The following is a 15,307-nucleotide window of genomic DNA, read 5'->3' as shown; positions in this document are numbered from 1 at the left end:
AGACTGAAATCCAATATGGAACAAACAAGTGCAGTCAGATCCTTTTGTTTACTCACAGTCACAGCAGTGACAGTTTATGTCGCATCACAACACAGGTGTTTACACAACTGCAGCAATGAAGCACTGCAAAAGCAGACTGGAATTCTGCTGCATGATTTGCACACAGCTAGGACTGACTGTGATGTTTCCATCCACAGGGGTGCAGGACAGAACCAAGGATCCCAGACCTCTGTTCCCAAGCTATTAAATAGCTCCTCTGAACAGGGTGCATCTTCCCACAGATTTCTGCGCGTGCCAGGATACGCACCACCCCAGGACAGCAGTAGGAGAAGATGCTTGGATGGATTCTCCACTCAGATTTACATTAAACGCACCCCAGAACAATCAGGTGCCCAGTTAACCTAGCATCTGGGGAGGGCTGGCAGGTGTAATCCAAGAGAAGAAAATGTTTTTCCTAAAAAGATCTCATTTGTCATGAAATCCTTGGCCAGAATAAATTTTCAGGAACTGATTACTTCAGAGGACTTCAGATCCATGACATCCATGACAGAATGTATTTTCACCACCCACTATTTTTTCTTCAGAAAAAACAAAGATCAGGGAAAAAAAAAATCCTGGCATTCATTCCATTGGGAACTGACATGTATCAGCCGACATGCTGGAGCCCTCTGTGCTACTCTTGGCCATGAGAGCACAGATAATTCCACACACTGGACTTCTCTTACTCAAACCATTTATATTCATTTCCATGTACAATCAGCCTGGGGGGGTGAAAGAACGTGCTGTGCGATAGGAAGGCAGAACTAGCTGTTTTTCAAGTTCTGTACCTACAGCTTAAACACCCACAAAGTGTATTGCTGCTGTTGTCTGGGGTAACAGCGATATTTCACAGCCAGTCAGCCAGATAAGGAACATGAGAGAAAAAACAGCCCTCTACACAGGAGCACTGACATTGGAATTTTTCCTATTTGCTCAGGATGTAGGTACATTATTTAGAGCACATAACTACACTAATCACCATCTACTATCATCATACTTTAATCTCTAATCAACATAAAGCTATTTACCTTTCATGGACAACTAAAGTGAAGCAGACATTCACATTAATTCTGGGCGACCCATCGGGGATCCCTCTGAGATGGAGTTCTTCATACATCTATAAGATTTCCGCTGTAGTTACGCGCAAAGCACACTATCAAAAGAAGTCTCAATGACAAGACAAATGTAACTCTAAACATAATTGTTCATGCCAAGGAAGTCTATTTGGACTGCTTCACTGTAATTTTAGTGGTATATTTATCTGCAATTGCTACCTTAAAGAAAAGATCGCAGCAGAACTAAATTCCAAGCAGTAAAAGGCTGAGCTGCCCAACCAACCAGCAGCAGACAAGTTATCCTCTGCAGGACTTGGACTATTTTGTTGTCTCCACTGACAGTATAAGCAGGCAAGGCTCAAGGATACTTCCTTCTGAAGTTTTCTAAGTTAGCAATGAACGTGAAACAAAAATCGGTATGGTACCCCTCAGCCTAAATCATTAAAAAATAGCAAAAAGATCAAAACAAACATCGAAGTCATCCTGTTAGGCAGTCTGGCTTTTAAGAAGCATTTGAGATCATTTACAGTTGATGTAAACGCTATCAGGGAACATGCCTTTCAGCTGTGACTTTCCTTAGGATCACATTCACTTCAGCTTTGCTATCACTACATTAAAAAAACAAAACAGAAAATATTACTGAAAAGAGGATGGGCAGTTTCCAGTACTTCAGTGACAACTCACAGGGCAGGTGAGGCTGCTGGATTTCTCAGCACCAAGGAATTAACAAACACCAGTAAAGTCAGATTAGACAGAGCCAGGATATTTTAATACAACCCAAGTAACTCTCTTTATAAAGTATTTTATTGTCACCAACAGAAATGCAAAAAGATAACAAGGCAGCCAAGCTTTTGATCCTTTTACCAGCGTGCTACTTGCTGTTTAGAATAGAAATCTGCTTCAACGTGAATGTGGTGGGGTTTTTGTTTGTTTTTTTTTTTTTTTAAGGCACGTCTTAACACTTCCGTGGCTGTTGAATAATATAAATTCTTTTAGGCAGCATGAACTTCTCCAAGGAAGGCAGTGGCTTTTGGTGAGCAACTTGTAACGCTGCTGCAGGGATATTGTGGCTTATCTGTAACATTAAAATGGGGAAAAGAAGTTGTAATGAAATACAACTTTTCCACTGTTCGCTTCCTAAGTTTGATCACATGATAGCAGTTTAAAGAACACAGTAAAACCTAAATCTAAAAAGTTCAAGTGATCAACACATCAAGACTCAGTGACTGCACATTTAATAATTTCTGTTTTAAAAACAGAACATTAGCATGACTTTCTGTGAACTGCTGATTTTTTTTCCTTTTTTTCCCCAGCTGTTCGTAAGACCATTTGCTAAGATACAGAAAGCAGAGTGAAAACTGTATCCCAGAGTTAACAGTAAGTTGCTTCAAATTCTTACTTTCTCTGATTCAAACAACCATTACTGTAGTATTTAATTATTACTTGCTAAACTTTTGAGGAAGCTTTATGTACGAGAGTCTAGAAACCAGCTGTAGAAGAAAGTGCTAGATAAGAGCAGAAGAGATAGAAAGGAGAAGAAAAACAGGGTGACTATTCACCTTAACGAATAGGTCTAAGCCAAATTTCAAGATCTACATAGCAAAGCTTTGATCCCATCTGTTGATGAAAGGCTCATGTTGATATGCGACTGATGGTGTTTTTTTTTTTTAACCAAGCTCTACAGATTCCTCTACAGAGGAAGTCCTTGTATGTTTCATAATCTAAAGATCACACATGTATGAAGAATAGATGAGAGCTGTCAGATCTTCTGATTAGCATGCAAATTAAAAAGCCGCTTGTTAAACCAGCTTTTGCAATGTGTAAGTGTAAGACTCTGCATCAACAGCCTAGCAAGAGATACAAGACACTATCTAGTGACAGAGCCATAATAATGAACAGAAGTGTCGATCAGTAGGTTTGTGACACAGAATCTAGTATAAGCTCATAGTATTTCCAAGGGAGAAATCAAGGAAATGACTATCAGGCCTCAGGTGACATAACTGCATACAGATCAACAGTGGAATATGCTGCACCTGTTGTCTCAATGACTTGCAGGAATTTCACATTAGCTTACCATCTACGCACTTCTCATCAACACTATTCACTTCCTTTCTAAGCTCTCTCTTCTCTTCGCCAAGTTGAATCTTTAGAGAAGCTAAAGCTATTTCTATAGTTAGGTGATGCTGAAGACTGTGGGTTTTCTCTTTGGCAGAGCTGGGGTTACAAGCCAGAACAACTTACTACATCACTGCTATTTTTAACCCACATTTCAATGTACCACTTAAAAAAAAAAGGTATCTTAATACCTCAGAGTATCTTTCTATAAGGGGTATGTGCAGCAATTTCATGTCTACTTATTTAATGTTAAATAGGAGTGGAATCATAGACGGCAGGAAAGAGAAGACAACTAGTTACATGTTAGCCACACACCTCTGACATAATAGATCATCTCAGGAATGTCTAGCAGCAGATGACAAATCTACAAACATCAGTCAACAGCAATTTAAGGAGAATTCACTTTCTGATATTCTATCTTTAGCTTCATGGAGAGGACCTGACAAACACATCTCTTGTTCTTCCAGGCCTACTTACTTTGCGCAGCATGACATCCATGTGATGAATTTTTGAAATACTGACAATACTGCAAAGAAAGAAAAAAATAGTATTTAGCATCTCTATCTTGCAAAAACACTGACAACTGCTTTTTAGACTTCTTAATACAAAATATTTTGTAATAGAAATTCAGGTTTTGGAGCTAAATCCCTTAACCACATTAAAGAATACAAGAATATGAAAAGGAAAGTGCAGTCTCAGAATAGAGAAATGGCAATACCGTGTTGTTACTTTTCCTTTTTATATATAAATAAAGAAAAACCTATATATAAATACCCTTAAGTATTTCAAGAAGGGGTTTTTTATGCACCATGGAATAATTTCACAGAAGGCTAGTGCTGGAGTTCAGACCCACAAAGCCTGACTTGCCATTTTCTTTATTTTAATCTAGGCCTACAAAAAGCATTCATGCTCTGGTGTGGGTGGTTGGAGGAGAAGGAATTTTTCTTTTGACATCAAAACCTCTCAAGTAATAACTTTCTGTATGAGAATATCCCATTACTTCTTCATATTTTAATACTGCAGAATAGCCACATCACCAACATTCCAAATAAACAAGCTGTGGATATGAAGTAACTTAGCTCAGCATTAGAAGACTGCATATTCTTCTGATAATACCATTATTTGTACTGATACCTCTGTAGCTTAAAATGGAGTCCTTACATATGGGACTAGACACCTGAACTATAACTCCTGAAAAAGCAGGTACTGACTTCATGAAGTTAATAATTCTGTGGCTGCATGGCTGCAGCAAGATACATTTCCTGCTGAAATTTCAATCTAGCAATTGATAATAGTTTGCCACATTGACAAATATGGGATAAAGAGGTCTGCCCATGCTACCAGACAACCATGACTTTGAAAAAGACAGCAGCAAGACTGGACCCAGGCAACTCGTAATCAGTGAAAGAAATGTAAGGTATAATGCACCACAAAAAAACACAAGCACAAGTTGAGTTATTAAGACAGCAAAAACCTACTTCCCTTAACTAATGAGGGATAACCAATTTTAATGTATTATCAGCAAACTCATGCAGACTTGCATAAGGCACCCTTGTGAAATATAGGACAGCCTGAAGTCATTTTATTTTACTGGAAACAAATTGAAAGTCGCTAATTACAGGTGGGCAGTGATGTTTTCATTTCTGCTCCATGGCACAGAGAGCAGATATTCCGCATTTCTTCCTCTCATTGTTGTGTGAAGCATCTTCCTTACATGTGGAAGTTTGTGTTTTTAAAGCACAGAACTACCTCCAACTTGCCTTTTAATTATAAATTGCACAAGTTACTTTAAGTATTAAACTTGACAGAATCAAACGATTGTCTATTTTTCAACCTTCAGCCCATTGCCTACATCCCGTAACCCTGGGGCAGGGGAGCCCTGCAGGCACAGTACCTGGCCTTGTCTCTGCCGGTGGGCCTAGTGTTTGTCCCAGCAGGTACGGCTTCTTGCTTTTTAGACACTCTCACACCTGCAGCTTTGACTGCAAGAAGAAAATACAACTTATGTAGCATTACAGATAGAACTGCATGCTAGACAGAGAAGACAAAATAATACACCCCAGATAACGGTTAAGAAGAAATTTTCTTTCACAACTTCTCTCTGTTTTTACTTCACTTATATATACATGCGTACATGAAGTAAGCCAAAGAGATCCACAAAAAAAAACTAAAATGCTGTCACAGTGTACTCAAATCAGCTTCCAGATGCTGTAATCAGGAAGTCAGCGAGGTGACTGGAACTTACATATATCGCAGCACTGTACATCTATGGAACAGTCAGTCTCAGATGGAAGAGTTTACATTTTAAGTACAAGAAACAAAAAATTGCACAACTCCAAACATTTCCAGTTTTAAAACAGCAAGAAAGGTTCCATGATGTGTTCAAGGCATTCCAGAAGAAAGCCAGTAACGCAGATAAGAACCAGCGCATCTTACACTTGTGTTCTAACAAGTTTAATTATGCTTCATTAAGATACCTGCCAATCACAAAACCAATTAGCACTAATTAAAGTACAGCTGATCTAACAGTAACAATTTAAGCTCTGAGGCTTGTCAGAAACTTCAGTTCTGAACAAAGAACACACAAACCATCTGAAACACCTTCCTGTTCACAAAGATGCTTCCAGTTTTAAACCTGCCAGCCAACACAAGAATGAACAAACTCAGAAAGCATCCTGCTTGCTTTGGACAAGTTGCTCCATCCAACAACAAGGTTCCCACTCTGATCACAAATACACAGAACCGCAGTTTTCAAATACAAATATTGAGGGGGAAAGGAAGGAACAGGGGACAGAGAAAAGTTTCAAGAACTACCTTCCCAAACAGCATGAGAAATGAATTTGTCCCGCGTTTTTTTTTTTTTGTTTTTTTTTTTTCCTTTACCAAACCTATTTGCCCAAGTAACAGCTGTTCTCTATCAAATCTGACTACTCCCCTTGCATTTCCTGGATGCAGGTTTAGGCTTAGAAACAACAGTTCTCCAGCCGTGCCTGCAGCAGCCCTGCAGTGCTGGAGTTCTGCAGTACCTGGCTCGGCTGTCCTTTCTAGCACCGCTTACACGCAGTTAACTCTGCTGTCGTGTCAGCAGTAAATAAGCAGCCTACTGATCTGACAGCTGCAAATCCACTACAGACGTGGAACTCCTTTATTTTGGTAATCTCCTGCAAAATGAGATGTCTCTGAAATAGAAGCGTCAACAGCGTTCAACGATCTTTTAGCAAAGAGCAGCAGGATTCTAAATGCCCTCGAGTTCCCACGTGGGGAAACTCTTCCCTGCCTCTGTTAAGTGGGAGTTCGGGTTAGGGCTTTGTTAGCCGTGATTAACAACAGTGAAAAGCGAAAAGTCAGGATATTTCAAGGTCTCAGCGAGGTCTGTTCTCCTACAGCTCCTTGTGGCACGTTAACGCTTCCGCAACTCGGCGGCACGCGGATGTTCGCGCTGTCTGGGAGCGCGTCGAACCCCACACAGGAATCCTTCCCGCGCGGGAGCCTCGCACGAGCGCACGTCAGCGCGACGGGCAACGCGCGAACCAACAGCGCGGGACCCACGGCGCGGTCAGCTCGCAGCCGCGGGGCGGGCACCGAGCGCCGCCGCCCGGACGGCTCTCCCCGCTGCGGGTGAGCGGCCAACGAAGGGGTCTGTCCGGCAGCGACGGGCCTGACAGGGAAAGCGCCATCTGCTTTTCTGAAAGCAACTGGGAGACGTCAACAGTCTCCACGTGGTACTCAGTTCGCAGATTTCTACGTGAGTGCCTGCAAGCTGTGCAACTGAACAGCCAAGAGTTCAGCGCGAAGCGACCAAGGTCCTCGCTAGCTTCCAAATTAAAGAGCACCGCAACTTCCAAAGAAATAAGGTAAAAACCAGCGGCAACAAAACTCAGCACGGCGTAGAAGCGCTGAGCTGCGCTACGCCCGGACGGCACCGCGCCCGGGGAGCGGCGAACCCAGCAGCGCCGCCTCAGGGCCGCTTGGGCGCCGAGCAGCTGTTCCCGACACCCGAAGGGCAGCTGAGCGCTGAGGCCAGCCAGAGAAACTGGAAAAAAGTTACCTCCCGAACCTAGAGAAGTACGCTTGGAAAAGCAGCTCTGGAAACACCGAGCACGCCTCAGCGTGGACCAAGCGTAGGACTCGGGGACTAACGAGAGACGCCGCCGGCACCGATGGGGCGCGGGGTGAGCGCGACCGAGGAGCGAACCGGGCACGCGCCTCAGCTCCGTGCTGCGCCCACCGCCCTCCGTCAGCGCCGCCGGCCCGGGGCCGCCAGCCGCGCGCAGCGGCCGGAACGCCGAGAGCTGAGGCGCGGTACCTGACGGAGCAGGAACGGCAGGAAAGGCTTTCACCAACACGCCCGGTGCGTCGCGCTGGCACGGAGCCTCCAGGAGCGCGGCGCGGGCGGGAGGGGCGGCCCTCGGGCGCGCAGCGGGACCCGCACACGGCAGCAGACGCAGCCCCGGCCCGGCCTTCTCACGGCAGCGCGGAGCCCCGGCCCGTACCTGAGGGAGCGCGGCCGCCCGCCGGCGGGAGCGGCACCACCCACGTCTTGCGCGCCATCGCCGGGTGAGGGGGAGGCGGGGCGGGGAGGTTGTGCTGGTTGTAATTACAGTCCGCGTTTAGGAGGAAACAACCAATCAGTGATAAAATTGCGTATCGTCGAGCACTGCGTTCAAAACAGCAGCGAACGACAAACGCGCCTCATTTCTCTGATTGCCCGAGTTGCTCGGTGTCCGTCACGGGCTGTGGCGGGCTCCGTGTGGGAGTTCCGTCGCGGATGGTACAAGCGGATTTATCGCGTGGCGTTTTGCATGATGTACATAGTTAATTGTGACTTATTTTCTTCTTAAATAAGAATCCAACACTTTGGTTACCGTGTTACTGAAATACAGTGCATTCCGTCTTAGTGGCAGCGCTGACGGTGAGGACGCCCAGCAGGTCGGTGTGCCCTGCGCCGTTCTGGTGGCTGCTGAGCGCCCTGCCGAACTGAGGAGGAGCAGTGGCAGCGAACAGGAAAGAGCCGGCCTTCAAAGGTAGAGTGCCGTGATGTCTTTTCTTACTCCATACGGGGTTTTTGACGTGATCAGTACTGAATCCTGGAATGACCGCCTTGTAAGATGTTCTGAGTCAGTTCTGTGATGTTTACAATCCTGGAGTTACAGTCCTTACTCCTGCGTAACACTACATAGAACAGTGCCATCTGTGTAGATGTCCTGTGTGGAAAGTAGCACCGCTCATGGTAAGCATCTGATTATATCCTTAGAATGGAGTACAGGAACTGGAAGTGGATATACCCAATGTGTAGATGCTTATTTGGCACATTTATTCACAGTTTCGTTTTTAGTGCTTAAATATAACAAATCCATTAAGGAATTATTTTCTAATGCTTACCATATATGGTGCAAACGTTGCTGTGGATGAAGATCTTACATTTTGGCATTGTCTTGAATCTGTCAGTGCTGACAGTATGTTGTACGAAGACAACGGGACCTTCAGGCTGCTGAGCTTTGTGCGGGATGGTGGGGAGGGAGAGCAGGAGGAAATTCCTGCTCCACCCCGCGGGCCTCAACCCACGCGTGGTGCCGAGGGAGAATACACAGCAGTATTAGAGTACAAACAGTCCTCGCTATTTCTCTGTGTTGCAGTATTTTGTGGATTAAAAATACAGCTACAAAAGTACTGCTGATGGCTCCTTGAATCATGTCAGTGTGCCCTCTGTCTGAGTCAGAGAGCAAAATGTGCGTGTTGTGATGAGACCCTTCTGTCTGTGTGCAGTCACTGAAGCCATAGCTCTGGGTGTCAGAGAGATTTTTGTGTGTGTGCTGCAAACGTTTTATGCTCTGTGCCACAAAAATTGGAGATTAGAGGTTTAGAGATTGCAAAATCAAACACAGAAGAAAAAATCATGTTAATATTGTGATTTATTGGAGATTGCCTTGTTCTTGCATTTCACAAATTAAAAACAGGAGAAGAGAAAATATAGGAAAAGGGAGGGGAACCAGGAAGGGAAATTTTAAGTAGAAAAGAAAGTAGAAGAAAACAGTGGGGATTTACAGTATGAGAGCATTTGTCCATTGATGGATGGCTGCTGCTTGTTGGGATTTTTACAGGTGAAGTTAAAGGACTTCCTGTCTGCAACAGATATAGTTGGTATTTCAGCTCTATGTGTTCAGCTCTCATTTCTGAGGCAGGAAATACTTGGAAATGCAGCAATTTCCTCCCTAGAAGAGCAGCATACCTTGCAGATATTAAAAGCAATAGTAGCATGTGTGCCTGCCGCTAAGTATTTAGCTTGAAATGGATGATGACATTTTTTAATTGGGGGAAGGAATTATTTAAGATAAAATGGTCTGAAGGAGAGATAACAGAAGAAACTTTCGGAAGTATTTGCTCAGTCACAGGTAGGCAATATACTTTTCAGTTGAGTCAGCGTAGCTCTTTTTAAATGCCGCAGGAACATGACAGAAGGAAAAAATATTCTGCTGCAGGTATATGGTTCAGTTCATTTCTGATTAATGCAAATGTTAATATTTCTCCTCTGACCTGCACTTATACTGTCTTTTTATAGCAGTTTGGAGTAGGCGTGGATAATGGTGTAAGGAACATTGTTGTTAAGTGTATGAAATCTAGAAGAGTGCAGTCAGTGAACTGAATCACGTTCAGTGATTTCTATATTGATTCCATCGTTCACATGAGCATACGTTATGCATTCTACAAAGCCTGTAGGAAGTCTGACCTCACATCTGCAGCGCTTACCTGCGCATCTTGGAGATCCGACAAGCTTAAGGCCTGATTTTGATCTGGATGCCACATTCTTCATAGACTGCGGGGGAAAAAGAAATGTCCAGGCATCGTTTGATGGTGCAGTTGAGTAGTGTCATTAAGGAGACCTACGCCTTACTGGCTAATTTCTGGTTATGAAATAACACCTTGTTGCCAGAATGACTAGAAAGATATAGCTTTGTCGTCGTGTGTCTCGTTTTAAAAGCAAACAAACGCATTACTGGGTGGTGGAACAAGTTAATCAATTCTAAATAACCCAGTCGGAACACCCTAAGCTGTATGGGAGCCCCTGCACAGATCTCACCTTTTCTTTCACATTGTAAGAGTATGACACACGTTTTGTTGATCACGGCTCTGGACCGTTATCCCTAAAAGCAGACCTTAATGGGGGGTAGCAAAGTAAAGTAAAATATGTTTTGTGTGTCCTGCTTGTTTTACATGCCTCGTGATCCTAGTCTGCTTGGAGCTAGCCAGTTGCCCAAGTCTTGCCTTGGTACACACTTCTCTGAAGGCTGCAACTTTCTGCAGTTAGAGTGACCAGCCCCTAGAGGGCGTGTGATATTCAGTGATCGAATGGGGCAGTAATGCACGCTGTTCAAATGGAGTCTGTGCGTAAGGGAGGGTCGCAGACTACGGAAGTCTTCGGAAAGCCCATCTTCGGTGGGATGTGCAGGAAGTGATTTTTCTGTTCTACCTTCATGGGGAAGCAAAAGTGTTTCGGTGTTAAAAGATAAGTGTGTTGACAAGCTGCCTCTAGATGGCGGTCAGGAAGTGGAGTATTTTAGCGTGCACGGGACTGGCAGACTGGGCAAACTGAGAAAAGCTTTCCCAGCTCTTCATCCCTTCTCATAGTACGGACTTTCCAAACTACACTACTCAGAGCCCTGTCCATCACTTGGGCATTTTCATGCCTTTTGCTTGAAGAGAAGCCTCCATCTCGGTACCTTTGTCCCTGTGGCCGGACAGCGCTCCTTGCTTAACAGCTTCTGAGCTATTGCACCAAACCGATTTGTGGTCAGAATTGTTAGCTGCCAGCATGTCTTGTGCACTATTTTAAAACCACTTAGTTTTAGCAGGTAATCACCGAAGCAAAGAAAAATGCATGGCAGCCAAGTCTGCAAAAAATACATGAAGATTTTTAACGCTTTCAGTGCAGTGTTCTGTTCTGTGCAGTTAGTTGTGTCAGTAGGCTTTACTTCAAGTACATTTTCAGATGTGGGGCATTGTCAGTCTCATTCAGATACTCTCAGAAGTTTACTTGTTTCTTGGGGAAAGTTTGGAAAAAATAGCTGAGAGTGGTTTTGCTTTGCATTCTTTACAAATCTAATTGTCAAAATTCATAACTGATAAACAATTAAGCAGGATAGATGTTGTAGTTGGGCTACAGCAGAATTTCCTTTCTTGCTGTGTCCTGTGTGAGAAGAGGCTGCTACAGGTTAACGTAGCCAGAAAGTTTAAAAAGTGTTCTTTCTTTGCTACTGATGTGTGAACATTAAATAATGTCAGCAAGGTGGGCAGATTCAAGCTGAATGGCTTCTTGACAGTTGATGAATGGCCTTATTCCTTTTTCATTGTTTGAGATAATAATTGTATGCAATATTTAGAATTAGATACATCCTCAACAGTGTAGTAACCTCTCTGGATGAATGACAGCTTTAAATAGGATCTGTATAAATAGAAGTGCTGTGGAATTTACAGCCAAGCTGCAGGATTATGTATTTTGTTCCCATATTAAGCACTCACATACAATGAAGGATTTCTGGGCAGAGGGAAAATTGTCAACAGTCAGCATTTCATGGGATGTGATGATCTCTGTTTCCTGCATCTCTGCCCATTCTGGAGATACACCAGCTGATTCTGGATTTACTTAACTACCTGATTTATTTAGGACATGATGAATGAACTGTGACTTGATTATGAGCCATCTGTAATGAGCTAGGGTTTTTTTTGCATTTAGTCCTAATGCAGATCAATCTCTTCTCATAGTGCATGATTACTTTGTTACACAGGGAGAGATCATTCATGCCACACTCCCAGTCAGGAGAAATGCACTCACAAATACCTTAAGGAACTAGCTGGAAATCACCTCACCAGGTACCCTGCTGCTTGTATTATTCTTTTTCACGTAATACACATGAAGTAGAACAGACTACAAAGAGATTTTTACCATCAAAAATAATTGGCACATGTCATTACACATACCAGTGTTTAGGGTGCGCCGCAGCAGTCAGCGATGAGTGCCTGCAGTGTGGTGATCTGAAAGTCCTCTACAATGTCCCAGTTCTAAACACACCTGATTAGGTTTTATGAAAGTAGCACAGCTCGGATGATTACACAAGCAAGTCTAATTATGATATAATTACCAACTCTACTGTTAATTAAAATGCCATAAAAAATCTAAGTAATCGTATATATAGGTTTGGGTCGGCAGGGACCTTTAAGGTCATCGTGTTCCAAATATGATGACAACTTTATCCACAAGTCCCCCAGGACTTAAAATATACTAAGTCTCGAGCTTTGTGCGTCCTTTGTGGCTGGGGGTAAGCTTTTGTGAGCAGGCCTTTTTTTGTGGAGAATTCCTGAAAAAAATCCATAAACATATCACTTCAGAGACAAGGACATGGACTTAATTTAGGAAAGAAAACATCTCCATGACCATCAGCAGAAACGGGCAAGGCTCGTATTACAGACAGCATCACACAGGAATATAACTTTCTACTTGAACTCTATAATCTCCAATTATGCAAACTTCCTTGGAGTCATTTGACTCATAGAAGCAAAAGTCTTGAGTCATTTCACTCACCAAAGCATCAGTTTCTTTTAAATGCACACTGAGCATACTAATGCAGAAACATAGTTGGGTCTGGATGAGTTGTGAAATTCACACAGAATAAATCAACCTGAATTCACTCAGAAACCCAAACGTTCTCCTGCGATACAGTAACTGTAGGACCCATACGAATCTGTTGCAGGATCCTAAGATGACATTCATTACATGTTAGTTAATGACAGAGAGTGATGGACATCACAGCAGACTGACTGCTATAAATATTTGAGCTAATTGAAGCGCAAAGTCATTCTCTTGTAAGGAAGATTTCACTCTGTCCTGCAGCGATGGTGCTGAGGTTGCAAATAACTCATCACCTGCTGCTGGTGCACACTGTTCTGCCCACAGAATGTGCTCTGAGGATAACATCAGAAGCCATCACAAAATCACAGCTACACAAAGGTTCCCAAGATGAGAACACAAGCAAATGCCAGTATTATATTGTAATGATATGGGAAATCAGTATGGAGTAAGCTGAGCAGAATATTGACACTGCAGGGTAGAAAAGCACACACGTGTAAAATGTCCTTAGCCACAATTAAAGGCCAAGATATTAAAAACAAAAACAAGAACAGCTGCCAAAAAGGATGCTTTCAAGCACATTTTTCCTGTAACATTTCCCGTAGTGCTTTGCAAAGCTATCACCAATATCTTCATGAAGTGAAACAATCAGGATACTTTAATCAGGAAGTAACTGGGTAAGGAAGCAGACAAGAAAGCTGCTAGCTATGAAAACTATAAAGAACAATCCCTACAGCAGGTGGATTGGTAAATAAAAGGCACTGTACACTTTCCAAATCAATGCGCATTAGAAATTAACTTTTGTAGCCAATGCATTTTTCATGGCAACAGGATTGCTCTTACCAGGCTCAGCCGCATGGCCCTTCTCTGACCGCCCTGTAACAGTTTGTGCTCAGCCCATTCAGGCTCTGTCTCACTTGGCAGCTCTCACATCCTTGCCGCACTGCTCTGACACCAACCCACAGCCAGGCATTTTCACTGCAGCTCTATGCCTCTATGCATGGTTCTTAAGTTAGTGCCGTGGGAGACATCCTACAGCTTCTACACCCATCCGAGTCACTCAGTGCTTCTCCCGGGATGTTGCCAAAACACACATCTGTCTTTGAGCGTACAGAAGAAATGTCAGAAGGCGGTGCACCGGCAGTACTCATGTGACACTGGGCGAGCTGCTGGCCAACCCACACTGCCAGCTGAGCAGAGCAGGTGCATGGCAGCAAGGCTACCAGTTCGGGTCTGATGGCCAAGTCACAAGTGTGCATGGATGGCTGACATTTCCTGACTTGTTCACAGCAGGCACTTCCTACTCAGGATAGGGAATTATGGGCATGTTAACTTCAGCCCTTCTTTCCCATTGTTCAGCATTTAGTGAGCATAATTGCTTCACTGAGGTCAGTGCTGCTTTTACTTGCCCTCTGCAGCACTTCCTTAGGAAAAGGACTAGCACAGTGCCGCTGTATTGCAAGACTCAACATCTCAAGCTGTTCTAATCGTAAGCTATTTAACTCTCTGATTTTGATAAGGTTTAGTTCTTCTTTCAGCACATCTACAATTTAATTATTAGAAAGATGGAAATAAAGAACGACATTTCCCAGGGTGCTATTTCTATTTAACTTTTTAACTTCCAAATTAACATCACCCTGTCCTAAGGACATTGGCGTTTTGAAGAGTTAACTTTTATTTCTCTCACCAGAATATCAATTTCAATGTCACATGGTGAATACAGTGCATTTTAAAAGCACCTGCCTTACGGTTAGCTCCCGGCCCTTTGACTGGCCCAAGCGCTGGCCTGCACTCTGAAAGGTGAGTAGTGAAATCACACTGTGCCCTGTCTTTCCCCCCTTTCATGCATTCAGTTTGAAACCGTACATAAAGGAAAATCAACCAACCAACATACCGTGGAGATGACTGTAATCAGTGTAGTACTAAGACAAAGTGTGAAAATACGTAAATAATGAGACCATCAAAAGCCAAAGAAAATGATCATAACAAAATATATCCGCCACATCACACAAGATCCCAGTTGGGTGCCCGCCCACGTCTTGCTGCTTTTGATCCTGATTAAAGTCTCAGCTAAGAGGTAAAAATGATTCAAAAATGTCAGCAGATTCCAAGGAGATCAAAGCAGACTGTGATCCTGTCAGACCATTCTTTATTATCCAGTGCTAATTTAAAGTGCCGTGGGACAATGCGGTACCAAATAAATACATTTGGCTCAATAAGTTACGGGTGTACCAGATGATCAACATTGATCCGCATTCATCTTTGTAGCAAAGCTTGTACATGACTCTGAAGGCAGTTGGAACTATTGTGCACGATCAATGACCAAACTATTCTTACCAGAAACAAACTCAAATTGAATTAAATTGAAACTCTTTCCTACCTTAAAAGGAGAAAACTGAAGTCCAGGAAAGAAAAGGCACCATCTGCACAATGCTGTCCCTTGGTAACACATCATGCTGCAATCAATGGGGAGTTG

General features: G+C 43.3%; 1 protein-coding gene, 1 long non-coding RNA gene and 1 other non-coding gene across 3 annotated transcripts in view; 1 reads left to right on the top strand and 2 right to left on the bottom strand.

Moving 5' to 3' along the window:
• The window catches only part of TANC1 (tetratricopeptide repeat, ankyrin repeat and coiled-coil containing 1), an 87,797-nt gene extending 80,029 nt beyond the window's left edge, over positions 1 to 7,768 (bottom strand). The window contains exon 1 of the mRNA XM_046943834.1: positions 7,703 to 7,768. Within this exon, the coding sequence (XP_046799790.1) occupies positions 7,703 to 7,760 (58 nt within the window). The 5' untranslated portion in view covers positions 7,761 to 7,768. The remainder of the gene's footprint in view (positions 1 to 7,702) is intronic.
• Positions 1,842 to 7,172, bottom strand: DAPL1. The gene is made up of 4 exons (XR_006939849.1): positions 6,236 to 7,172; positions 5,104 to 5,191; positions 3,687 to 3,735; positions 1,842 to 2,169 (listed from the first exon to the last, which is right to left on the bottom strand). It is a non-coding gene; the product is annotated as a death associated protein like 1 (transcript).
• A 102-nt stretch (positions 7,769 to 7,870) lies between the features above and the next one.
• On the top strand, positions 7,871 to 14,974 carry LOC121111253. Its single transcript, XR_005861327.2, has 3 exons — positions 7,871 to 8,016; positions 8,108 to 8,233; positions 14,522 to 14,974. It is a non-coding gene; the product is annotated as an uncharacterized LOC121111253 (long non-coding RNA).
• Positions 14,975 to 15,307: the final 333 nt, after the last annotated feature.

This window comes from Gallus gallus, chromosome 7 (genome assembly GCF_016699485.2).
Source record: "Gallus gallus isolate bGalGal1 chromosome 7, bGalGal1.mat.broiler.GRCg7b, whole genome shotgun sequence".
NCBI lineage: Eukaryota > Metazoa > Chordata > Aves > Galliformes > Phasianidae > Gallus > Gallus gallus.
Note: the sequence above shows the minus strand (reverse complement) of the source record. Positions and strands in the feature narration are given on the sequence as shown.